This window comes from Centropristis striata, chromosome 17 (assembly GCF_030273125.1).
Source record: "Centropristis striata isolate RG_2023a ecotype Rhode Island chromosome 17, C.striata_1.0, whole genome shotgun sequence".
Classification (NCBI taxonomy): domain Eukaryota; kingdom Metazoa; phylum Chordata; class Actinopteri; order Perciformes; family Serranidae; genus Centropristis; species Centropristis striata.
In genome coordinates this window covers 15666372-15694037 of record NC_081533.1, presented here as the reverse complement: position 1 = coordinate 15694037, position 27666 = coordinate 15666372, and the positions used below count along the sequence as shown (strand labels likewise).

Here is a 27666-nt window from a genome sequence, read left to right as displayed (position 1 = left end):
TTGCAGTTATAAAGCCTTTTATTCATTGATTTTGGAAGTCTTACAAATCAATATTAGGCCAAATTAGATTTATATATATAAAAAGTCAATAAATCCATCATTTGAGGAATTTAGACTTGAATGAAAATGGAATAATTTAAAATAATTATAATTTAATGAAGACCGTCAACATATCGGTGTCAAAAAAAAAAAAGAGGCATGGAGCTAGGTGTTAACATAGCAAAAGTAATGCATTTAATGACTAAATTTATTAGTGTGGATGTAGCCAAGTATAATTAGTTTTCTTTCACTTGTCAAAACCTATTTATTTTCTTCCTACTTTATATTTATTTGCATGACATTTGTGGTCCTACATATCGTACATTTTAAACCAGGGGTCTCAAACTCAAATTACCTGGGGGCCACTGGAGGCAGTATCAAAATGACCAAAAAAAGAGACAAAATTACTATAAAAAATAAATAAAAAAAGACAAAATTACTTTAAAAAAAGACAATTATTTTAAAAGTCAAAATTACCAAATGACAGAAAAAAAAACTAAATTACTGAAGACACAAAATGACTAAAAAAAAAAAGACAATTACCAAAAAAAGAGACAATTACTTAAAAAAAAGACAATTATTTTAAAAAGACAAAATTACCAAACAAAAAGTAATTAAAAAGGGACCTTCCACATACAACACGGTTAAGTGACATTAATATAAAACTCACAATTGGCCCGCAAGTTTGAGACCCATGTTTTAAACTGTAATTACTGTAAATAAATGTTTTTATATACTTTTGACTGTCACTGTACCTTTAAAAAGAAAAATCCCCCAGTTTTACCTGTTTATTTTAAGTGAGTTCTCATCAGAAGAATGAAGACACAGATCACCAGGTCAAGGTCTCGTCTCTTTGCCCAAATGTTCTTCTTTTACTTCATTCATTGTTTAATGAATACAGTGAAAGACAAATAAATACAGACAGAACAGCGGCTAAAAGGAGAAGAAGGAGGAGGAAGAGGAGGAGGAGATGGTCGAGTGTTGGAAGTTGAGAGGAGGAGCAGCAGGTTGGGAGCGAGACTACAGTTGATCCCTCTGAAGTGAAAACTGGAGCCACAAGGCAGAACTAGTTTTATTCTGTATTCTTCTTCTTCTGTTGTGATCTTTGTCATCCTACAAGCCTGGTTCTACTGAGTATTAATGGCAACTGGATGTGTTTAAAGAATTGTAAAAAGTCCCACATGTGAGGAAAAACGAGAGAGAAATGCAGGGAAAGAAAAGACGATGCGGGAGAACCGTCACCCGATAACCTGCCAACGATAACAGGAACACACTGAAATCAGTCAAAAGAATACAAAAATTGCCTCGTTGCCTTTGTTTTTTTTTTGTTAGTTTTTACTTGAAAAAATACTTTAAAAAGTAACAAATCAACAGAAAACAGTAGTGGTGGGAGTTTGAGCTCGACTTCAAAAGAGGACATATTTAAAATGATAAAGCATGTTTCATTTAATCATTCTGAAGAGTTAAATCAAGCACACTGCAACATGAAATATTTCAAACGTGCCCTCTTGATCTGCCGAGCTCTGGGGTGAACATACACGTGGTTTAGGGGGGGACGGGGTTCGTTTCTTATTGACTAAATGAGAAGATAGTTAGCAGAAGGGTGTGTTGACGCCGTCCTGTCTATATTAAGACTTGTCTGCTGATTTGAGGAGGTTTTCTCGGCTCCTTCTCTTCACGTCCCAGTTGTAGACCCGTGCCATGTCTGAGGGGAGCAGTGAGTTAAGGAACAACAGCTACAGCAAAGATTAGTCATAATAAATTATGAAAAATATTAACAAGCAGGCAGGTGTCGGCACAGAATACAAACCCGTGAACTGCTTATTTGTTTTTTCTTACCATTTGTTTTGGACAGAAACTGCTTAAATGAGGCCTTCAAAGAGCTGTGTTACAATGAAAAACAATAGAAACTCTTCAGAAAAAGTTTAGAAACATTATTTTGGTCAATGATTTCTCCCCTTTAATAACACCAATTGGTATTGTACTTTATATCGTTGGAAAACCTGATTAATCACCTTTACAACGAGGCACAACTTTTAAGGATTGTGCATTTGTGGAATGAGCAACACGGCTAAAGGTGTGGCTAGTGCCCAAAAAAATGTGCCATCATCCAATCCACCAAGTAACTCAATTCACACACTTACACACAACAAGCACTGAATATACCAAGCTGCCGTGCCTACTTGTGTGCATCAGCCCTTTCCCCACATCATCTCTCCGCTTGCGTCTGCGTGCCAAACAAAATCCTATCAACCTGTCGGGACCTGTTAGAGGTCCAGATGGTCCAAACAAACTGTTGCATTATGCTGTTCGTTAGCGGCAAGCTAACATTAGCTAACAATTAAAGTTGTGTTAATCGCAAAAAGCTACTTCCTGTCGCTAAACAATGCAGCTTTTTTAAAATAAGAGCCACACAACATAATTTACAAGAAGACTTTCAAAATAAAATGCCTTAAATAAAACATACAAGAACCCTTATTCTCCTTTACAATATGTCATTGAAATATTCAATGATTAAGAGCCCTTCCCCGCATGTCTTCCCCTCTTTCACCCTCTCCTACACTATCAAATAAAGCCTTGAGAAATGGCTGTGATTTCTGATTAGATTAAGGTCCACGTACATGCCAACTCTTTCATTACTGGCTCAATAAATAGTTAAAAGGATATTACACTCCATTCCTCTCATCTTTTCTGCAAAAAAAACAAACTAACAATACCAACAGGAGGATATTGCAGGAAATTTTGACAATTGTCACATGTTTAGCTGTGTTGTTCATTCTATAGAAGCACGATCCTTACAAGTTGTACCTTGTTGTAAAGGTGGAATCAGGCTATCCAACGATATAAAACGTAGCTATGGTTTGCGTTCCAGGGATGTGTTACAGATGTTGGTACCCAGAGCTAGAACTGAGTTAGGGAAAAAGGCCTTTAAATATGCTGCGCCTTCTGCCTGGAACATTTTTCTGATAACGACCGGATTTATTCATTCATCTGTCACCAGTTTATTTATTTCCTTTTTAACTGTACTCATTTCAATCTTCATATAGTCTTGTCCCTGATCTTGTATGTATTTTAATTGATGTTGAATGTGGTGTATGAGAATTGTGGTTGATTTGTTCTTATTGTATCATGGTGCTGCCTTCTTGGCCAGGTCATTCTTGAAAAAGAGATTTTAATCTCAATTAATTTTACCTGGTTAAATAAAGGATATTGATTGATTGATTGATTGATTGATTGATAAAATACAGGCCCAATTACTTTTAATAAAAGAGCAGAAATAATTGACCAAAATAACGTTTCCAAAAATGTTTTTGAGGAGTTCATAAAGTGTGATTCTTCTGTTACAAATAACCGCAGCAACAGCTCCTCAAACCTTTGAACCAGCGGCACGGCCAACCTGAGCGGACCACGTGGTGGAAGGATACTGACTTCGGTGGTGGTGAACTGGTCTCGCAGGAAATCCAGATCATCCTCGAGTGTCTCTAGATTACGAGATGCCGTGGAGAGGTTCTTCTCTAGGAGAGCCTGGGCTTCATCGATGTCGTACTCTAACATGACGTTGGCCTTTGGGGGGAAGATGAGGAGAGGACTGAAGTTATGGCCTCTGTGAAACTGATACAGCAGTGAATAAAACCTTTAATCTGGGCTCTACTTACCCCTAACCATAGGCAGACTTTGTCGGTAGGCGGCACCGAGGCCTTGCAGTAAACGTTGTCAGCCAATAAGAAGTGTGTCTCCATGGGCGCTGTGGTCCCCTGGGAGAACAAAACATCAACATTTTTCTTTAACCAAGCATGAGATAGTTCATATTTCCTAATAAGGCTACTCTATTATGGCAAAAAATTATACTCACTATTATTTTGGTTAATACTGAGATCACAGTTCTTTAAACACAATTACTCTTGGACATTGGAAAAAGAAAGCGATTTTTTTTACTCAAAATTTAATTCAACTGAAAAACAAATGTGAAAAAAAAAAAAAAAAAAAAAAAAAAATATATATATATATATATATATATATATATATATACACACACACACACAAATTGAATTATAATATAAATATAATTTTTAGTCCTTTAAAAACAGGGTTTTTTTCAATCCAGAATTTTATAAATTGGTGCTTTCCTAAAGTTACTGTTTCCAAAACTTATTGAAAACAACTAAACATATATTTAATACATAAAAATAATAACTAAAATAAGTTTGATCAAAGATGTTGTAGTGCACTGCCACAAGGTTCTTGCTTTATTGGGTATAATTCTTTTTTATGGCACAACATATTGATCTTATACTAAGTTTGGTTGAACTAGCAGACAGGTTTGCTGGTAAATTTTGAAATGTTTGGAAAAACATTAAATAATTAGAAGACCGATATGAGTTTTAAGAATTATAATAATAATAATTTATTCTGTAGTTTACAAAGACGATACTCACCTTTTTCTTCTGCATGTGTCGTAGGATTTCTAGCGTCTGTGTGATTTGTGGGATCTGGCTTTTCAACCTACAAATAAAGAAGAAAAAAATAAATAAGGAGTGTGTATGTGGGAACACCACGGCAAGACCTTTTTTATAATTTAAAGTGGCTTCAGGGACTTCATGAACACAATGAAAAGTAGAATTTTAACTAATTTTAAGTAATTTTTCATTTCTTTTTCAAGACGGGACAGACATTTTACACTATTATTATTCACTATACCAAATAATTAGTCCATTAACTAAAAAAATAATCTGCATCTTAATTGATAATAAAACACTGTACACTGTATGTGCCTGTCTTTTTGTTGGTCTTACCTGAGTTTCTTCTGAGACAGGTTGAGCTCCATGTATTTATATTTCTGGTACTGTTCGTCCAGCTTCCTAAGCGCTCCATCTGCCGTCTCATTGCCTGGCTGCTTCATAAAAGAGTCGACATCCTCCTGTAAAATCAGGCAGAGGGAAGACAGACAGTGAGTCAAGACATTAAATACTGACCAATATCTGGGTTTTTGATGCAAAGATTCAACAATAAATCAGCTGATCATTTTTATTTAAAAAAAATACAGCATAATGTTTTGACGCTGTTTTGAAATAACCATAAGGATATATTTGAGATTTCTTTACTGCCATTTCTTGCTAAGCTTAAAATGTTGATATTTCTGTCAAAATCACTTTATTCTACACGTCTCATTTAAAGAATCACCAAAAATAAACCGTTTGTAATAACTTGATTCTGTTAAAACATTAAATTCTGCTCCTCAGAGACACTGTGAAGCCATGATTGATTCTGCTGCGACGAACAGTCACGTGACAAATATTCACTGAAAATCTGTTTACACAGAGCTGAGAGGAGAGGACAGGAGAGGTTGCAAAAATGAAAATAGTTCAATTCCTATAGCAACCCATTTTTTAACCAATATTCATGACACTTGTAGGTACTTGAAAAAGTGTTGCATATATAAATTCCATTTATTCCAATTGAAAAAAAATAGAGAAGTTCAACTTGTGATTTCTCTTTTTTATGATTTATGTCATTATAACGGCGTTATTCTGCAGAAGAGACATTTTTGAGTTGTTCCCACTCCTAGCCATGATGGTCATTATTCCATAGAGCTGCAGGACTTATATATGTTATATACTTTTAATATAGTGCAGTAAAATACAAGGCCACAGTAAGTCAAATGTATAAACTGCTCGTTTGTGGCCAAACATCTACAGCACTCAAATGCACCATTATACAGTCAATTTCTTGGTAATTTTAACGCCTGGTATAACTAATGGTACATTTGTTTGGAAAAATATAATGATAACAAAAATAGCTCATAAGAGTTTAATAATGAGAGCTGATATCTAGACATTTTCCATGGTTTCCTTGATAATAACCAAAATCCTTATCAAGAAAGCCATGGAAAATGGCTCGATATCGTCATATAAATAAATAAATATAAAACTTCATATAGAAATGTTAAACACTAAGGGGGAACATTTTACTGCACAATATTTTACTTTTAACACTTAAAAGTATATGTTACTGCTCGTGTCAGATTTTAAATGCATACGTTTTTTTTAGCTTATAAGAACCTGAATACTTCCTGCACCACTGACGGTGTGTCCGCATGGTTGGACTGCGTCTTCTCCTCTAATAATATTATGAACACATTACTTTATTAGCAATAAATTAATCAGCAAAGCAGCAGGCGGCTAGGCTAACATGTAGCTCACTAAAACACTTTAAAGCCTACAGAGGAAAGAACTTGCAGTGAAATAAGAAGCAGCCAACAGACACACACAGACACAGTGATGCCCATAGATGGAGGTGAGGAGCCGCCCTGCCTCACACACAGCACCGTTAGCCCTGCTGCTAACTGAGCTAGCTGAGCTAACTAGCCTCGTAGCCAGCATGACGCACCCACACACACACCGGCGACGCGTCTAGGCGTGTTTTCGCCGCTCAAATCCCTTTTTATATGCTTAGGATGAAAGTAGAGGAATGTCAGCCTTTACACACCACAAACACGGCCTCAGGGATCCCGAGGTGCTTCCTCTTTGTCGCCTGAACGGCATTGCTGTTGTCTATGGTCGCTGCCATCTTGGAGAGAGGCTACCCCTTCCTTCCTTACGTACAAGACCGTGCGTCACTACGTCACCACGTTACTGCGGAACACACGGGATAAAAATATATAAATCCAAGGTTTCTGGTCTGGTACATTTGTTTGGACAAATATAATGATAAAAACAAAAATAGCTCACAAGAGTTTAATTTTAGAGCTGATATGTAGACATTTTCGATGGTTTTCTTGATAATAACTAAAATCATTATAAAGAAAACCATGGAAAATAACCAAAATCATTAACAATCTATTATAAGCTATTTTTGTTGTTATCATTGTATTTGTCCAAACAAACTACCATTAGTTGTACCAGGCATTGAAATGAACAAGAAATTGAAGAAAACAAGGGTGGTTTAATTATAATAATATTGTTTTCCATGACTTTATATATATATATATATATATATCCTTTTTTTACTGCTTTTTTTATATTCTATATCAACCTTGGCTAAACCAACATAAACCCACTGGTGCTGATAAATAATGATAATAATAATAATAATAATAATAATAGTTATTATTATTATTATTATTATAAATAAATACAATTTCTGATGATAATAACTACGATTGAAAATGTAACTTAGTGAAGACAAAAAAAATTCCCGCAATGGTCAATGTTGACATTTTGGGCTATTTTGCTTCCATAAGATTTTTTTTCTCATGCATTTAAAATGTGTTATTTTCATCTATTGTATTTGAATATTTCTCCATACTGGGGTCCCCAAACAGTTATGGAATTGCATAAATAGGATATCAGAAGGAGTCAACTTCGCTGTTTGTCTTGAGATTTCTGCGACAAACAAAATGTTTTTTCACACATTGGTCAATATTGAGATTTGCTTCAATGGCATTAATATAATGTCCTTAACCCCTATACACCTTAATAATTGTAATTATATGATTAATTAATCAACACTACTTCACACAGGTACAAAAAGTTCAATCATTTCATCACAGAAATTCTACTTGTGTATGATTTATTCTATTTTAATAACTGTACAGCACTTTGGTCAACTGAGGTTGTTATTAAATGTGCTCTATAAATAAACTTTGACTTGACTTGACTTGACAGAAAATTCTACTGACATCCATTATAGTTTTCACTCTTATTGTTCGACATGTTTTTATAGTCATCAAGCCAGAAAAAATAATAAGAAAACATACAAGAACAATATAACCATTTAAAACACCAACAGAACACAAGCATCAGAACAAACAAAAACAAAAAAATTCTTAAATGAATTTCTTTCCTTTCCCCCTTTTTTTTCTGTACATTAACAGAAAATATTTACACACTTTTTAAAATCCCTTTCGATACATTGTAGTGCCATCTAGTGGTCATACCTTGTAGTTGTCATCTGTGAATTGTTTGACCTCTTGTTCAGGTGTTAAACATGTTCGTCTTGGATATATTATATATATGAGGCTGTCTGTGCTGTTATGCACAAATCTTATGTATTTGGAATTTTAACCATAATATAGCCACCTAAATTAAGGCGTATTAATGTTTTTTTTTAGCCAGCAGAGTGCCTTAGACCATTCTTTTTATTATAGTTGATGTTATATTTTTAACCCACTTGTTACACTTACTAAAAGGTAAGCAAAACAGTATATAATAAACTCTTTGTGTAAACTAGCAGGTATGAACTTTTACCTTTCTGGCATTATATATTGTTAAAATAAGAAATCACGCAGATATTAAAACAAGCTGGAATCATTACACACAAAATAAAAGCAGATGTGTGAATTAGGGAACACACGTTACTTCATGTGTGTCCGTTTGCTCTTGCTCTGTGTTTTTTTCCTTCTTTGAAAACTTCTTCCAGGACAGTTTTAAACCTGTGTTTATACCTTTATCCACCAGCTTCTTTTCCACCTACAGAAAAAGAAACATTAAAAGGTTACATTTGCAAAGTTTCAGCTTGAGTTTCGTGTGCAATATCATTATTATCTGTCTTGAAAGAACATCAGGTATAGTTTTATTAGTATTTCATAGAAGCTTAAATGTGACGCTCACCCATTTCAAGACTGATGTCATGGCAGCGCTGTCTCTCAGGTCCACAGAGGAGTCTGGAACAGTCAGCGTCAGTCTCACCAAGTATTTCTTCAGTGGAGCTGGAAAGAATACAAGGGAACAATTATTTTTGCTTAATAACTACTTTATTCTGGGGAGTGATAGTTAAGTGTTGAGTCCTAATTCAAAGGTCATCAAATACCAAGACTTTGGGTTCTTGATTCAGAGGGACCTCTTAGTGAAATAGTTTTGTGGGGAACATGCTAATTTTCTTCTAAAGTTAGATGAGAGGATCAATACCACTCTCATGTCTGTCAAATATACAGTACATTAAGCTATTTTAGCTGCTAGGCAGATTTTTCTGTAACCGTTGGATAGATTAAAGTTCTCCGTCGCTACGATGGATTTCCGTCATTTGGAGTTCACATAGGCCACTAATGAGATCATTATAGCCGTGTTTCCTTTAGGGGGAAGAGTGGCCGCTGGGAAAGTCTCAGGCCACGCCCCCTCAAATATCCACTCACTCGGCGTGTCTCCATTACAAAAAGGGCCCCAGAAGGATTTAAGAGACTCCGGAGGTGACGTATGGTTTTCGATCGTAGCTTAATCGCTTATCGACAGTTTTGACCGTGATCTGTGATCACATACGCAACGGATTAAACACGGGAAACGCAACTCACCGCTGCCGTCGCTTATTGTACACATACTGGGGACTACTGTATACGGCACACCCGTCTCCCCCCACTTTGGTCCGCAAACGGACAGACGGGTCCCCACTCAAAAACTTCAATATTAGGCCTTTGTACAGGCAGTAAAATACGACTCACATTTACGTCTTCAGCCGCCATCTTGCGGACGTAGAAGTTAATTGTGATGTGTCGAACAAATGGCGGACTTTCACCCAGGAGAACAGGGTCCCTGTCCTTTCTGAAAATAAAAGTAAATTATTTAGTATGTAACTTCCGGGTTTTTGAACGTAACTTACGTTTTTTTTAACGTAACTTACGTTTTATTTACGTAGCTTCCGTTTTTTACGTAACTTCCATTTTTTATATATCTTCGGAAACTACTTCACTTCCGGCACTGACGTACATTTATTTAATGTTAACAGTTTAAACTGTCTTTTATAACGCCTTACCAGGAGCTTTTTGCCCTAAACCTAGATCAGTGGTTTTGTAGCCTAAATTCACAGAAACTGCAGCCATTTTTATAACCACGAACCGTATGTGTATATATAATGACATGTGTCAACAATCTGCGGTACTGTGCGCAGTGAAACGCTCATTTTGACAAACGCACATATGTGTCGTTAAGGGTGGTATTGACATATTGTCAGCTGTTAAGTTGGAGATCTTGGAGATCTTTTGTCGTTGCGGAATCTGTATAAATGTCCTATGGTGAAATGATGACAATAATTGCTTTTATATGTCTCTGTTGAACCTGGTCTCACAGGAATCTATTCCATGGATATTTTTTCCTAGTGATTTGTTCCAAGTCACGTGACTTTCAAGGTCCCGTCGGTCAGAACAAAAAACCTTGGCGGACAGTTCTCTCATTTTTAGTGGCTATTCCACGGATTTTGAGTTAAGCGAATCCGTGGCTATTTCTCGGATTCCTGTGAGACCATGTTGCTCTGTTGCATAGTTCTCACAGTGTGACACAATAAAAGGCAGTTTATATTGGTAATATCATAGGATGTGATGGAATAAAAAGGCTGTTTACCATTGTAGCAAAAGAAGGGCAATTGTTCAGCACAACTGCGGCCGGTTATTCCAAGAGGAGCGCTGTTGAGGTTGAGTACAGCGCAATCAGGAGCCAATTTATCCATCAGGGGTTCACGTGGGCGCCAGGGTGTGAATGAGGGTTCACTCCCATCCGACCACGCCCATAACTTGGCCAGCCCAATCCAGGTAGCGCGCCCCTCGGACATCTTCAGCAGCCAATCATTTTCAAGCCGGTTCCGTACTCTTGCCAGATCTGTGTGCCATTTCCTGCAGTAAGCCCGAGCATCGAGCCAGTTTGTGCGGCTTTCCACCTTAATAAACCTTTCAGAGAAGTCAGTGGCATCCTCTGCAATTGAATGGTATAGAAATAACAAGTTAGTTGATAGAGCTTTTAAACTTTGGGTAACACTTTAGATTAGGGAACACATATTCAACCTTACTTATTGGCATGCTAATAAGCAACTAATAATGTTGAATATGTGTTCCCTAATATAAAGGGTTACCAAACTTTGATTTGGGTTATCTTATTTTAATTATGATCTTTTTTGGGATTCATAGCTAATCTGACATAGAATCCTAAAAAAATGTCCATATAGGTCATCTGTGCCAGCAGCTTATTATGACCAATATTTATTATGCTGTTTTATCAGACAAGATAATTCTACAAACGTCCACCAGATCAGTTAACTGTGACTTGGAGTCTGACAGTATCCTAAACAATATTCAGGCCCCCCAGGTTCCCATGGAAGAGTCTGCAACTCCGCGGAATCCTAGCTAACACAGATTTTTTTTTTAAATTGGTGAGAAAAATAAGCCTTTTGTGTGCAAAGACAGTTTTACATGTTTTTTTTTCAACTTGAGAAGAAAGTCTTCTATTTTTATCTAATTTTATTTTTTGCAACACTGATGACATTCACTTATTCGTACTGAAGGTTGTGGTACATTTAAAAACTAGATGCAAAAATATAATCCGAAATATATAAAAGATGAACAAAAATATACAACTTGTTTTTATGTTTCTTTTGTTTAGTATGTCATCTAAGATGTCCTATTTATACGTTGTATTTGTAATATTACTTCTACTTTTGTATTTCTTCTGGTTTAAATTGTTAACACTTTTATATTTCTTGTAAATTGCTTGTTTAATTCTATACATGTTTGCTGCTGTGACACTGAAAACTTCCCAGTTGTGGGACTAATAAAGAAATATCTAATCTTATTTTATCTTCTGCTTATTGAGTCTTTTTTATGGTTATTTTGTTTCTTATTAACTGTGGGTTAAGTCTGGCCTTTTAATTTTTTTTAATTTTGGGAACTTTAATCAAATCAAATGAGGTATGATTTTCCACTCCCAGCAGTTGAAGGGTTACATTTCAACCAGCTGCCGGTTATATAAATTGCTTCAACACAGAAATGTAGACTGCTATTTAAATAAAAATGCAGAGTGTCAACAACACAAAATAATAATCATATTCTTACCGTCGTAGCAGATGGAGATCATTTCTCTGCTGCAGCTTGTAGAGAACCATTGTCCAAGCAGCAACATTCTCCCACAATAACGTTCTGTTAGTTGGGGTTCTTCACTTGCCCAGTTCCAGTAGGCCGCTTCTCCCTCTTTGTAGTCACCAGGATCTGACTTCAACCAACTCCAACTTCTGTGCAAACCTACGAAGATAAATGTGACCTGAGACTCAACCAGGTCGGCTAGTTCCTGCAGGTCGTACTCGTCGTTGACGGTTGCTAAATCAATGTGTTTCTCTCTGCAGTACTGTTGAGCTTCAGGCCAAGTTTTTGGTTCGTTGATGAAGAGGTACTGATGTTGTTGAAGAGAGGACGCAAAGTGGCACACACCTGTGGACAGAGTTGGAAGTATAAGGAACCTTTTCTTAACCCTTTGATGCACAACATATAAACACCTTACCTGAGAGTACCAAAAAGCCAATCATGCCCCTCTCCATGATCTGTTCTTGCTATAAGAAAATTAAATTATGAGGAAAATTTAATTCAAATTTAGTAAAACCAAGTCATTTAAATCAAATATAATTGTATTGTCGTGATGATAAAACTCACCTGTGATGGAGAAAGCAGACAAGAGAAGCCGGGTGTGGTCCTCTCTGCTTTCTTGTATCTTGATTCTGCCTTTAAAAAGCAACACACCTTATTTATTCAAAACAGGACGCCTGCCCGCGTTCTCTCTGAGGAAATGTACCCATCTAATCTTCGAGTCACAAAAATCCACTTTTTCTCTGTCAGCACTTAAAAAAGGTTTTAAAGTGACCTGCTGAAATATTTAAAGCTGCACAAATCAATTTGAACAATGGAAAATACCATGTAATGTCAAAGGGTTTGTTCATAGGGATATTATAGGGTTTTTAACCTCATTTTGGTTTCTGAGACTGCAAATTTTTTGGTTCACCACTTTTATAAACCCATCTCAGAGAAAAAAGCTCTAAAACACACTGTTTGCTGCTTAGCATAAAATAGAATTAGTAACTATTAACTGCCTGGTGGAGCATCGGACAGGTATTAAACAGCTATTAATGCTGCATATTTATGTTGGGAGATGGTAAAACAGAGCTAAAAGGAGTGTGATATTAGGAGTTACATGCATTAGGTCAGTGATTCCCAACAGGGGGGCCCGACCCCCCCAAGGGGGTCACCAAAGATCCACAGGGGGTCGCGAAGCCCTCTTGATTTTAAGGGGTGTAATAAATCTAATGTGTTGGATATAGATGAGTCAGTATTTAATTCATTAGTGTGACAAAACAACTAAATAAGGGCTGCATTAAACATTTATTCATTAATTTAAATAAAAAAATCACTACAGAAAAGTTAAAAAATATATTGCGAGAATAACGGTTTTTGTTCCCTCTATGTATACTGCAGGAGGGATGTTCCTCCTGCAGTATACATAGAGGGAACCTCACCTAGCAAAAGAAACAGAGACCTAATGGAAAAATGGTGAAGCATCAGATGAGAATGCTGAATATGTCAAAAAGAAAAAAAGAAAAAGAGTGTACCATGAAAGTTACATTGAGTTCGGCTTCATAGCAGCAATGGACAAAATTAGAGCCGAATGCATCTTTTGCAGTGAGAAACTGGAAAAATAAAAGTTTGAAACCCTGCAAGCTGAAGCGACACCAGACAACTAAACATCCCGAAAAAGGGAACTCGTGTCACAAACAGGCCCCAAAACATTATGGACAGTTTTAAAAAAGCTGGAAGCGACCAGAAGCAGGCAACGGTTGGTAAAAATGTGGATCCCTCAAGAAAAAGGTTGGGAACCACTGCATTAGGTGATCAAATCAATTCTAATGTTTCTCCAAGTGCTAGATGAGTAAATAGGCAACCTCTGGGCCTGAACAGTGAACCCAATGGGAAAGTGCCTTAAACCTGCATTCTTCGTAATGACCAGCAGGGGGCGACTCCACTTGTTGCAAAAAGAAGCCTGTCAATGGGCAAATTACCGTACTTCTCACTTGATTTTTTCCCCACAATTACCATTTTCCTATGGAGTTTATGGCCTCAATTGTTAGGTTCAAGTCTTCTTCAATACAACACAATGTTCACTTGGTAAATTCTGGTCCCATTTAGATTAAATAGACGATAAAGCAGGGTATGCTTTCAAGGGGCTACTGCATTGTTGGCAGGTTGCTACTTTAGTGCACCTTGTGTTTCCATTTTTTCACAGCATGTTTTCACTCCATCAAAATTCATTGTTACATTTTGTTTGCTTGAAAATGTTTGGTTGGATTAAGAAAGAAAAGAAAGAAGAACTATTGTTCTGTGCTGACCAAGATAGCTAGCTAGCTAGGTAGCTAGCAGCAATGCTAGCTGATTTATGTTGAGCCATTCAAGCTTCCGATCCGTTCTGAGCATGCACTGCAAAACATTGCACAAATAAATGCTGAAATCGACTGTAGTCCACAAACCAATGTGTGACGTCATGATGAATATGTCCATCGTTTATATTTGAGTGTATAAATTGGTAATATGTCGAGGTGCAGCTTGTAACTCCAAAAGCCACAAATGCAGCTTTCAGCAAACATTGGCTTTAGACATTGTCTCATATGAACTCTGGACAATGTCTGTGAGCTTTAGGTGAATGGTGGTGTCTGGGTGGAGCGTACAGGGGGCGGGACATGACCCAAAAAGTAGGCTGTCACTTAGCTAGCTCGTAATTTGGTCATAAACAACTGAGTCGCTTGCTGTTGCTTGATTATGTCTGAAAATTCTCCCCCCAGTTAAAATTTTTCCTTGCCATCTTTGTACAAATTACCCTTCTTTTTCACCCTGTTTGTATTCTTCCTGTTTTGCAATGACCTCCTCAATTCACACATGGGCTCAGTTGGACATTACACAGACTAGGGTTGTCAAAAGTATCGATACTAAAACGTTGTATGTACGATACTCATTTTCAAAAGTATCGAAACCCACAGTATACACAGTGTCAGTATACATAAGCATAGAGTTAATAAGTTTACATAAATGTTGGTGACTAAAAAGTGTTATTTTCCCAGAATGAAGCAGAGAAAAGTCGACCTGCAACCAAACAGCAACACACACAGCTGAAAATATTGTTCTACGTGTTATTGTTTATTGTATTTATTTATTTTTTGCACTACCTCACACCTGAAGCTTGTTATCATAGTTGAAGTTTCTTTTTGCACAACTGTTTTTATTATAAATATTTAACCTGTGGTTCTGTTCATTTTTACATGTTGCATTTTTCTTGTTAATAAAATTATTTCTGTTTTTGAAATTTTGGGGTCTTTATTTTTATCCTTGTGGTATTGAAAATGGTATCGAGTATCGAATATCTTCCTATATAGTATCGGTATCGAGTTGAAAATTTTAGTATCGTGACAACCCTAACACAGACTTTTACCTGGGAGCTGGCAAGGTAAAGTCTGTTTAATGTCCGGTCCAACTGATTAATGCCTACATACATTATTAAGCTTTAGTAAAAGTGCTCTGTTTATTTTTATGTTAAGTTTCTCACTAAATGCTTCCTCCTCTCTCCTCCTTGCATGGTTTGGCATTTGTCCTCTCACAATGCAAAGCACATGGAAACGTGGACACTCCGTCGAGGCTGGACTGATGCAAAGGTTGTGCAAAACAGAAAAAGGTTTCTGGGCACAAGAGTAAAATTATTATACTTTCCTTTATTTAAAATACAGATCACCATTGAAACACTGATTTGAACATGCAAGTCAAGGCTTTATTCTCACAACATTTTGAGCATTATGGTAAAAGTTGTAATTAGCACCCCTTGAATGGTTATGTAATATCAATGTATTGTAATGTAAAATTCAGTTGCTATGCTAAGCCTAAGTTTGATCAAGTTTTGCATTGGCATTGTTGTGTAGATGGTTGCATGAGGCCCAAATAGGCCTATTTACTCACAACTCATGAAAATAGTTAATTTTCAATATTTTGGTTTTGTTTGCAATCAATACAGTCTCCTGAAAAGGACATTCATACTGCACTGTAAAGTAAACCTAATGGCCCCTCTTCACAATGCCGAACATTACAAAATAAAATACATATAACCTTTTATAACATATTCAAACAAAACATATTACCTATCAGGACTATATACCTACTTTCTATTGTGAAATACTTATGTGAAAAGTTTTCACCGAAACAGCTGCTGGTGTTTTAGTCTGTGGTTTGCTTTTTTTGATCAAAGGTCAGAGGTTTTTAGATTTTGCGTATTTAATTCAGATTCACCCATTACTGATCCATCATAGTTTCTATACTTTTTCAGTACAAGGTTGGCTGCTGAACTATAGTGCATCGGCTGATATAGCATTGCAGTCTTTGCTGCTTTGAATGCATTTTTTGCATCTGTTTTAGGGTTCAAAATGCCTTGAGAGTGTGGGGCATTACAACTGTGTACAGGTGCATCTCAATAAATTAGAACAGGGATGGGCAACTGGAGGCCCAGGGGCCAGATATGGCCCTCAGTACAACTACATGCATTTGAGCATGAAATCTTAAAAGTGCAGTGTTAAAATGCACAAAATTACTTCTTGCAATTAATGTTGGTCCACAGTAAATGGTTATTTATTATTTATTTATTTATTTATTTATTATTACTGCACTGTAAACATATTTAAAATTGCAGTTTCATCATATCTGGTGAAGTGCACAGTTCTATATGTGGCCCTGTGGTAGTGTCCATGAAAAATTGTGGCCCCCTCCAGCATTTTAGTTGCCCATCCCTGAATTAGAATATCATAGAAGAGTTTACTTATGTCAATAATTAAATTCAAAAAGTGGAAATAACACATTATATAGATCCATTACACACAGAATGAAACATTTCATGGCTTTGTTTTTTTTTATTAATTTCTTCTAATTATAATGATTATGGCTAATGGAAGACCTAAAATTCAATGTCTCAAAAAATATTACGACCAATTTTAAAAAGTATGTTTGATATGGAAATGTTGGCCTCTGAAAAGTATGTCATCTATATGACCCAATACTTGGTTGGGGCTATGTGATTTGAGCTGGAAATTAACTTTTCCATCATATTCTAATGTATTGAGATGCAGATGTATGCACAGTAGAAGAACAGATACAGAGAAAACAAGACTTTCTGCAGACAAAAGCTCCTCCTCAAGTCTCCTGATTAACAGCTGTGATAACCAACGCTGCTGTATTCTTCCCGTCATCAAATATCCCCGGGCTGAAGAAGGGGAAGACCCTCTCTGAGAACAAACACCCAGTGAAGGTGTAGATGTGAGACCTGGCCTCCACGTCAAAGAAGGACACGGTCCCCTCCTCGTAGTCCGTGAACACTCCGACAGTCTGCGGCTTCTTCTTGAGAGGAAGAAGAACAGAGGGGGAGTCCAAGGCGCGGTACTCTTCCCCGTTCCTCAGACGCACCGTCCAGAAGCCGTTCTCCGGCTTGGAGGTGATCATCCCCTTCCTGTTGACGGACTCTTTGACCACACCCAGGTCCCAGAACGTCTTTGTCCCCACTGCAACCTGATTGACGATGCAAGAGAATATGAAGAGTTTAAGTTGAAAACTAAAGCATATAGTCAGGCAGTTTAGCAAAATAAAGGGGACACGCCGGACAGAAGCACCACATTTTTCCCACATGCTCTCCATCACCATAAGTCTCAATTTTTACTAGGAGCCGCTTCATCAAGATTGTGGAACAGGGATGGCACCCATATAAAATCTATGAGAACCAATATATCTTCTAAGGAACCTGGTCTTACAGGAATCCGTGAAATAGCCACGGATTCGCTTAACTCAAAATCCGTGGAATAGCCACGGAATCACTCAAATTTCCGTGAAACTGACACGGATTTCGCTACAGTGCAAGTTAATGACAGTCATATCCCGTGGCTATTCCATGGATATTTTTTCCTATTGGTTTGTTCCAAGTCACGTGACTTTTAAGGTCCCGGCGGTCAGAACAAAAAACATGGCGGACAGTTCTCTCATTTTTAGTGAAAAAAATCAATATTTTGACTTAGTTTCTGCATAAAAATGGATTTTGATAGCATTTCTAGCAAGAAATATGTTTTATTTTCTAAATATTCACTCAGTGAATGTACATAATCATTTTGTATGTTGGAATAGCCACGGGATATGACTGTCTTGCACTTGCCACTTGCATTGAAGCGAAATCCGTGTCAGTTTCACAGAAATTTGAGTGATTCCGTGGCTATTCCACGGATTTTGAGTTAAGCAAATCCGTGGCACCTTTCACGGTAGCTTCTGTCACCAGTATGAATGTGTGTGTGAACGGGTGAATGAGCGCAGTCTGTAGTGTAAAGCGTTTTGAGTGGTTGCCAATCGACTAGAAAAGCGTTATATAAGTGCAGGTCCATTTGTGCAGCTGAACTGTGATTCAATGACTGTTGGACAAAGTGGGAGGTGTGTATTAGACGTCACGCGCGACGTCAAATATCCCGATTCGCCCCATTGGCCCGTTCATAGTGGTCCCGCTTCCAACAGTCAAAGTAAAAAAAATTTGGTGCTTTTGTCCGACATGTCCTCATTCTTGCCAAATCTGTTCCTAAGCCGCCTGACTAATAGGAAGAGTTAATTTCCATAACACTTGACAAGACGCTGACCTGGAAGTAGAACCTCCCGGACAGGAAGCCTCTCTTGCCCACTACACAGATGACGGGGTCGAATCGTTGGGGGTTGTCCGGCACGATGTGCAGGAGTTCGGCACGACCCGCCTGCTTGCCGTCAGCTGACAGGACGATGTTTGGATGGGCCGTGTCCGGGTCTAAAACAACATCAACTGGGGACATGCAAGATGTAGAAAAGTTAAATACAAAATCTACAGTATGAACCACCACGTCTTTTTTTATCTTTCAAATTTTTCAATACAACAAACAAAGAAAATACAATTCTCACATGAGACAATCAAGTCTAGTAAATTAAAAAAGGAAATCACAACGGAGAGAGAAAAGAAAAAACAAAAACAAAACAAAAAAAACAAAAAAAAAACCCTGATACATATATACATTTGGGTTACAAAGAAATGTCAGTAGCTGCAATGCTTTCAACAAAGGAAATAAACAGCTGCTAAATGACATAGAATTTCCTGGTGGTCCCTCTTACAGCATTGAACCACCACTTCTACGCCCACTTCTATCGATATTCGTCTTGTTTTCACAATATGCAATGTCTCTTTAGTGACTATAGCCCCTATCATAGTGTTGTTTCATGCCGGGACATTTACGGCTCTGTAACGTCTCGCCTCCACTATGAACACGCCCAAAGCGGGATGCCGGGATCAAATGATCACACCAATTTTCCGCCCCCAGAGGAAGTCACAGAGGTGGAAAATTGGTGGGACTGTTGGAAGCGGGACCACTATGAACGGGCCAATGGGGCGAATCGGGATATTTGACGTCGCGCGTGACGTCTAATACACACCTCCCACTTTGTCCAACAGTCATTGAATCACAGTTCAGCTGCACAAATGGACCTGCACTTATATAACGCTTTTCTAGTCGATTGGCAACCACTCAAAACGCTTTACACTACAGACTGCGCTCATTCACCCGTTCACACACACATTCATACTGGTGGCAGAGGCTACCGTGAACGGTGCCACCTGCCACCATTGGGAATTCATTCACACACCAACGCAGCATTGGGAGCAATTTGGGGTTCAGTATCTTGCTCAAGGACACTTCGACATGTAGGCTGCCGAGGTCAGGGATCAAACCACCAACCCTACGATCAGTGGGCGAGCGATCTACCAACTGAACCACAGACGCCCAACAGCTGCAGACGCCGCTGTCACTAACTGTGCACAGCATCTGCCGCTTATTGTAAAGAAACCAGCATGCTAACTGTACAGGTGGTGTCCGCCGCTGATCGTGAACAAACCGACATCACTAACTGCACAGAGTGTCCGGTGCTTGTTGTAAACAAACGGAGGTCACTAAGTGAACACATACTGCTGCAGCACATACACACTGTACTGCTACAGAGCTAACTGTTAGCCTATTAGCATTTTGCTACTGTGCAGCACTGCTGCTGCTCTGTTTCACGTCACTATCATCTCCTCCCACTATCCTCCCACATCGTTCCGCGACACTGAACTGCACTATATAGGGGTGCGAATATCACTTTGCCTGGAGGCGAAATGGCGGCACAGATCTTTCCCGCAATATAGCCGGACATTTGCGGGACAGCACTATGAAAGGGGCTTATAATTCTTTGTTGTCGTTGCCAAAACATTTTTAAAGTATTGTATTATATCACTGATAGGAAGGTACTTTCTGGGTTTAATGAACAGCGAAAAAGAATTGAAATAGACACCAAGCATCTGGAATTTCACATCCCTTCAAATCAAATCAAATCAAACTTTATTTATATAGCGCTTTTCATACATAAAAATGCAACACAAAGTGCTTTACAAAAAATAAGAAAAAACAAACAATAAAAATGACAAAACCCACCCCTCCCTCCCCCACATACACATCTGTAAGTATACATACACAAACATGCACACTCGCATTTAGTCATGCACGCACACAAACACACTCAGACTCACACACAGCACATATTGATTGACAGTGTAGAGACATGGCAAGGCACCGAGGATCCAGATGAGGAAAAAGCAACCTGTGGGAGCATCCACACTGAGAGGTGGCAGAGCCCACAGCCATAGAGGACGCCATCACAGAGACCACCAGGACCCGGGGAGACCGAGGCGGACTCCACACATGGTGCAGAGCCGCCCAGCCCCCCGGGCCCCGGGAGTCCCCAAGACCACATCCCCATGGGCAGACCCAACACACCCCCCAGTGAGGAGGCCCCCATGAGGAAACACTGGAGCTAAAAACTAAAAGACTAAAAGACAACAGGACAGAATAAAAACTAAAAGATTAAAAGACAACAGGATAAAAACTAAAAGACTAAAAGACAACAGGAATTAAACTAAAAGACTAAAAGACAACAGGACAGGATAAAAACTAAAAGACTAAAAGACAACAAGACAAGATAAAAACTAAAAGACTAAAAAACAACAGGACAGGATAAAAACTAAAAGACTAAAAGACAACAGGACAGGATAAAAACTAAAAGACTAAAAGACAAGATAAAAACTAAAAGACTAAAAGACTAAAAGACAACAGGATAGGGTAAAAACTAGAAGACTAAAAGACAACAGGATAGAAAATAAAAGATAAAAACTAAAATACAACGGGAATAAATAAATAAATAAATAAATAAATAAATAGTAAAATAATCAGTTAAAAGCTAGACCAAACAGGTGGGTCTTGAGCCTCCTTTTAAAAACATCAACAGTCTCTGCGGTCCTGATGTCCTCTGGCAGGCTGTTCCATAGGCGCGGGCCATAATGGCTGAATGCAGCCTCCCCGTAGGTTTTAGTTTTAACTCTTGGAATGATTAAAAGGCCGGTGCCAGAGGACCTCAGGACCCGCGAGGGTTGATATGATAAAAGCATATCAGATAGATAAGATGGCCCAAGACCGTTAAGACATTTAAAAACTAGTAAAAGAACCTTAAAATCAAACCCTTAAGGCCCTTCACACACCAATCTGCAGGTCAATGGAATTTTTCGAAGCACTTTCACATAGAATGTGAAAATTATGCGGTGGAAAAAGTGACAGAATAAGTAAATTCAATTTAGGCAAAAAAACCCTTGGTTAGGGTTGGAGAAACATCCAGTGCTGGAATGTAACTAATTACATTTACTCAAGTACTGTACTTAAATAACATTTTGATATATGTGTACTTCACATGAGTGTAACTTTATACTCCTATGCCATTACATTTTAGAGGGAAGTATTGTCCTTTTTACATTGAGCCGACAGCTTTAGTTACTTTTCAGGTCAAGATTTAACATAAAGAAACATAATAAATTTTAAATGATTACACTTTAAAAATATAAACCTCATAACAGTATATTAAGTAGTTGAAATTAGCCCTATCTTTACAAAATTAAGATGCTGCTTACATAGATGCATCAATAATAATTATCCAATAATATATTTGGATATAACAATCTGAGTGGGTCCATTCTGAGTACTTTTACTTTTGATACTTTCAGTACAATTTGATGCTGATACTTCTGTATTTTTACTGCAGTGGGGTAATTTCACAGTGTAGTATTAGTACTGGCACATAAGTAAGGGATATTAATATTCTTCCACTATTCGAAACATCCTAGTTTAAGTTGAAATGATAATTTCTTTGGACTATTGGGCCGTCTGAAAAAAGGCGTGACGCTATATATGTTGCATAACTGTTTACCATTAAAAAAAAGTTTTAACCCATTATTATAACCCATGATATTACTATGAAATTATTCTGGTGCTATTAATCTATTTTTGTTTGCAGTAAAATGGGAAAATCTTTCTTTTGACCCAGTTATATCAGTGTTTTCAGGTTTGCTGTCTGCCATGAAGTTTATTTGTGACACAACCACAATTGGGCAGAAAAATCCCAAAATATTGTTTCAACTACATAGTAATCCAACAATATGAATTAAAATGAATTCAACCTGAACATTGAGCCTATATACTTATGCTGCATGACGTCTTACCTGCATATTTTTGCATCTTCTTCATCTCTGTCAGGAAAAAAAAAATTGGATATTCAATTGTTTCAATTGGATATTTTGGTTAAAAACATAAAACAACTTCAGAGATAACTTTTCTGCACATGCATTTCATAGACAGACTTGTCACTCTACCTTCTGTCTTCAGAGCGTCCAGTTCGTTCTTCAGGGTGTGGTCCAGTTTAGACATCGCTCTCCTTGATGTCCCCATGCAGACTTCAGGGTGGACGCTGATCTCCATCCACTCTCTGGTGAGTGGAGGCCACATTAGAGAGGGAGACCTCTACAAGAGGAAATACAGGGAAGAAGAAATTTCAATATTACTGTTTGAGTTTAAGCAGTGCATCTTGTGACAGTCCTTGTCTAGTGTTGATGTGCTGATGCGGTTGACCAGTTATTGTTTTTCCCATATATATATATATATATATCACTGTAAAAAAAAAAGTTTCATTTACGGTAAAATTCCGGCAGCTGTGGTTGCCAGAACGTCACTGTAAAAAATACAGTGAGTGGATTTTCTACTGTAAATTTAAATGTAAATATCAGTTATTTAGACTGAATAATCCTGCTTTTTTCAGGGTAATTTTGTCTTTGTGACATTATGGTATTTCTCTATTAATTTTACATACATTTAAAAAAATATTTTTTACAATTTAAGCTGTGCACTATTCCTTGATTTACGGTAATTAAGTGTCTATTACAGTAATATACAATTTTAAATTTTGCACCTTATTTCTAATGCAATTTGACAGTGTTTTACTGTAATTTCTACAATCATTTTTACAGTGTATATATATATATATATGTAAAATATGGAATAAAATGGCTTGACCTTAAACGTGAAATTAACAGTGCTAATATCATTTTACCGTAATATTAGAAAAAGTTGCAAACCAAACAACAGTTTTTTACTGTAAAAACAACAGTTTTTGTAAAAAATAAAAATAAAAATAAAAAAACACCTGTAAACCTATTTCTTTCCTTCAACCTACTACCACTTTAACTAACAAGTTCAAAGGTGGGTTGTAACCTGTAGGACGTGCAGGTGGTCCTCCGTGTCCCTCAGCTCCTCCATCTCAGTGTTTCTCCTCTGCAGCTCATTGATTTCCTGCTGCAGCTCCTCGATGAGCTCCTCTGCTCTCCTCTCTGCTGCTTTCTGCTTCTCCTTGATCTCCGCGTTCACTTCACTTTTTCTCTCCTCGATGGAGCGAATCAGAGACGTAAAGAGACGGTCACTCTCCTTTATCTCCTTCTCTGCACTCGTCTGGACAGAGATAAATAAAAAAAGTGTAAATTAATATGTTCAATTTAAAAAAAGAACAGATTTTTCATGCAGTCTTCTCATTTGTTCATTCACTGTGGCCTGATGTGGAGCTTCACTTCGAGGTTGTAAAAGTCAGTTAAGTGACATTAATTGGAAACTTGTTTAATTTTCTAACTTGAGTGAAATGCTTCATGATCATGTCAAGTCACCAGCTGAATTCTAGACAAGACCGAAGCTTTGTGACAGTGATTAAGACTCACGTTGCTGAGCTTCAGACAGCTTTTGATCTCCTCCACTTTCTTCAGTCGATCCTGGATCATCTGCTGAAAACCCGCCTCAGTTTGTTTCATTTGGACCTGAACAGGCAGAACAGAAATGGAAACCTTCAGTTAGTGGCCTTTTAAACATTAGTAGAGAAAATTTAACTATTACTCTAGTCTTTGAAGCATTATATATATCTTCTTTGTGATGTTTTTAATGTATTTTTAGTGAATATCTACAGTGTACCTCCATTAACTCCCATGATAATAATTTTATTATCACACTGTAGGAGCAAAAACCCAATAAAAATAAATCCTTAAACAGTTTTTTTTTTAACTTTAATATAGCGGTAAGTGTTTTTGGCAACTTTTTTATTAGAATTTTTTTTTAACATATTTTTTTACATAAATTATTCAATAATACTGTAAAAAAAAAAAATCCATTGCGTCTCATTATATTAATCTATACATTCCAATGCCCATTTCATGGTTAATATTTGCAATAAATGTTTTTCCTTTTACATTGTTTTAATGGCATTTTTTTTTTTTTTTTTTTTTAACAGTGCAGGCACTGATTTGGTATTTCGGAAATCCATATTGCCTACATTGTTTATAATACTTGTCTTGCATAGCCGGACCTATCTCCACAGCACTGTGTAAGCACTGGCGAAATTGATGGCTACATCCATTGACATTCTGGGGGAAAAAACTCTCTTTAAACCAATCAGGATTCCTTCTAAAATTGGCAGCCAATGGCGGGGTTTCCCCGACAGTCTACATCCATTGAGACCATTATAACACAGAGAATTCTGTATATACCTTCCTCTCTCCACTCTCGTCCTCTATCGTGACAGCATGGTGGTCTTTGTGCTCGGTCTCGGTGCAGAACTGGCACACACACTTCTGTTCGTCCCTGCAGTACATCTCCAGCAGCCTCTCGTGCTTCTTGCACATCCTGTCCTGCAGGTTCTTCACCGGCTCGATCAGCTTGTGGATCTTCAAGGTGGCGACTCTCTGGTGAGGCTCCAGGTGGGCCTGGCAGTACGAGGTCAGACACACCAGGCAGGACTTGAGGGCCTTAACCTGCAGGGAGGTTGCAGCGCAGACATCACACGCCACCTCACCTGGTTTGGCTGAGCAGAGCGGAGAAGCTGACGAACAGACGATAATGTTTCTAAATGTGTCCGCCAGCTCCTTAAAGCCGGTGTTGATGCTTATTTCGGGCCGGGAGGTGAATGATTTGTTACAGGTGGGGCACTGGCAGACGTCACTGGTGTCCCACACATTCTGGAGGCAGGCCTGGCAGAAGTTGTGTCCGCAGGGAGTGGTGACCGGGTCGGTGAGCACCTGCTGGCAGATGGTGCACTGGAACTGTTTTTCTGGCAACATGTTACCTGAGGAACCAATTGGCTGCAAAACAGTGAAATTAAAAAAAAGGAAGGTGACACTTTACAATAACCATCATTTATAAATGGTAAACAGGTAGTTTATTAATGTTGGTAAAGCTTTATAATAAGGTCCTTAATAACCATTAATTAACAAGTAATAAGGCATTGTTCTCGCTTTAGATCTGGTAGTTGCAAAAAGCATAGTTAACTTATAGTTAACTTATAATAGATGAGCAATAAAGTATATTTTAATATCAATAAGCAAACAAAATAAGATTAATAAAGGCATGGCAAAGACATAATGGGTGGGTCATGGGTGTTTGTAATTCCATTATTAACCCTTATATAAGCTTATAATGCACACAACACACAATAATGTTAATAAGCATCTTGTAAGGACTTACAAGGGCCTTATTACTTGTTAATTAATGGTTATTACACGGACCTTAATATAAAGCGTTACCGAGGATGTTACATACTGCCAGAATGTATAAAAATAAACATACGAAAATAATATTTTGAGAAAAAAGTTTACCAGATTAAAGTGGCAAATCTACGAGAAAAAAATGCGCAGATTTATGAGATTTAAAGTGGTGAATCTGGGAGAAAAAAGTTGCTTTTTTCCCACTTTTTTTCTCATAAATCTGCGACTTTTTTAGCACAGATTTGCCACTTTAATCTAGTAAATTTGCAACTTTTTTCTCGAAATATTACCTGAAGTTACCAAATATAGTTATTTGCCTGATAAAGGGTTAATCATCATTTATAAACCATATATAGGCCATTTAGAATGGTACAAATACAAATACATTACATTTACATTACATTTAGTCGTTTAGCAGACACTTTTATCCAAAGCAACTTACAGGAAGAATAAAAGCAAACAATCAAGGTCTAGTGCAAAAAGAGCTATTAGTGCATCAATAAGTGCTAGTGACAATTCTTTAAGGAGTAGAATTATCGTGTGGTGCTAGGAAAGAAGATGCTCTCTGAAGAGCTGGGTCTTCAGGAGGTTTTACGTTTTAAATACATCATTTATTCATGTTTAACTAACTAAATCATTTATAAATGACAAATAGATGGTTTATTAATGTAAGTTTATAGTTACTTTACCATTAACAATAATCAATAGTTTATTCATAGTTTTAGTTGCACTCATTTTAACATTTTTAACACCATATTAAGTATGTTAATGATTTTGAAATGACTCATACACCTTTTTGAAATTGGTTGAAAACATTTAAAGATTAAATTTGTACAGCACTTTTTAAATGGTTAATAATTGGTCTATAAACCATCTATAAACATCACTTAGTTGGTTGTTGTAAAGTGTTACCAAAGGAAGTTAGGGCAACAGTTGCTGAGGAAGATCTTTAAAAGAGGTAGTGCATGCAAAGATTTATACCCGATAACAGGACTGGTGAACTTCCGTAATGAATTAAACACAAAGCCACACTGTCCTCAGAGCAAAAACACAGCTGACCACCTTCCACAAGGAAGTGTTTATTTATCATCTACTGTGCAAATATGCATAACCGCATACATCTTGAAATTCAGGACTCATACACCCTGCACTGTTTGGTGTGCTCGGCGTATTAGTCACTGTTTTTCGGCTGAATACACACGCCAGACACACCCTCGCTTCCCACAGAAAATATCCACATAATTACACCGGTGCACCAACACCCTATTACCAATTTTAAAAACAACTCACTAAGAATTATATTAATGAGACATACTGTTAATAATAAGAGCCTCTAAGTCTAAGCCTCAGTCTCTTGTGTGTAAAGATCTTTATAGTGTCTAGTGATTCACAAAGTCAGGCTGCATAGATAAAACTTCAGAGATTAAATAATGACGTAATATTTTAAATTAATTGTTATCAAACATATTGTGCATAAAGAGCAAGTTATTGCAGCATCAAATGCTGGAATATGACTTTAGGCAGAGGGTTTGTTTTATTCATATGCATACATTTACATACAAGCGTTTTAGAGTTTGCAATAAGAGGGCACTATCCAACATGCTAACATAGCCACTAGTATTTAGTTATCATTTTATTAGTGCAATATTTGGTTATTTGATGCGTGAATCAACTAAAAGCAGTTTTAACTTGTGAGAAAACAGTCTCTATATGACATATTCATTTAACAAGCAGGAAAAAATCAGACAAAACTAGTCCTGAAGAGCATTAACTTACATTTTACCACTTTTATACACAGGCGTTGTCAAAATGCTTATAAATCTTCTCAGGTAATTAAACAGTACATAGGTCAGATATTATCTCATCAGTCTGAACTGGTCGG

The 27666-nt window shown here is 37.3% G+C and overlaps 2 protein-coding genes across 2 annotated transcripts; both read right to left on the bottom strand.

Moving 5' to 3' along the window:
- Positions 1–6658, bottom strand: vbp1 (von Hippel-Lindau binding protein 1). Its single transcript, XM_059355589.1, has 6 exons — positions 6526–6658; positions 4833–4957; positions 4476–4542; positions 3696–3794; positions 3465–3603; positions 1–1744 (listed from the first exon to the last, which is right to left on the bottom strand). The coding sequence occupies exons 1-6, from the start codon at positions 6604–6606 to the stop codon at positions 1668–1670; spliced, it is 588 nt and encodes a 195-aa protein (XP_059211572.1). The 5' UTR covers positions 6607–6658; the 3' UTR covers positions 1–1667.
- A 10338-nt stretch (positions 6659–16996) lies between these two features.
- LOC131989814 (E3 ubiquitin-protein ligase TRIM39-like) lies at positions 16997–25361 on the bottom strand. Its single transcript, XM_059355149.1, has 7 exons — positions 24792–25361; positions 23973–24068; positions 23479–23712; positions 22584–22731; positions 22434–22460; positions 18472–18647; positions 16997–17368 (listed from the first exon to the last, which is right to left on the bottom strand). Exons 1-7 carry the CDS (start codon positions 25359–25361, stop codon positions 16997–16999), a joined length of 1623 nt encoding a protein of 540 aa, XP_059211132.1.
- Between the last annotated feature and the right edge of the window lie 2305 nt (positions 25362–27666).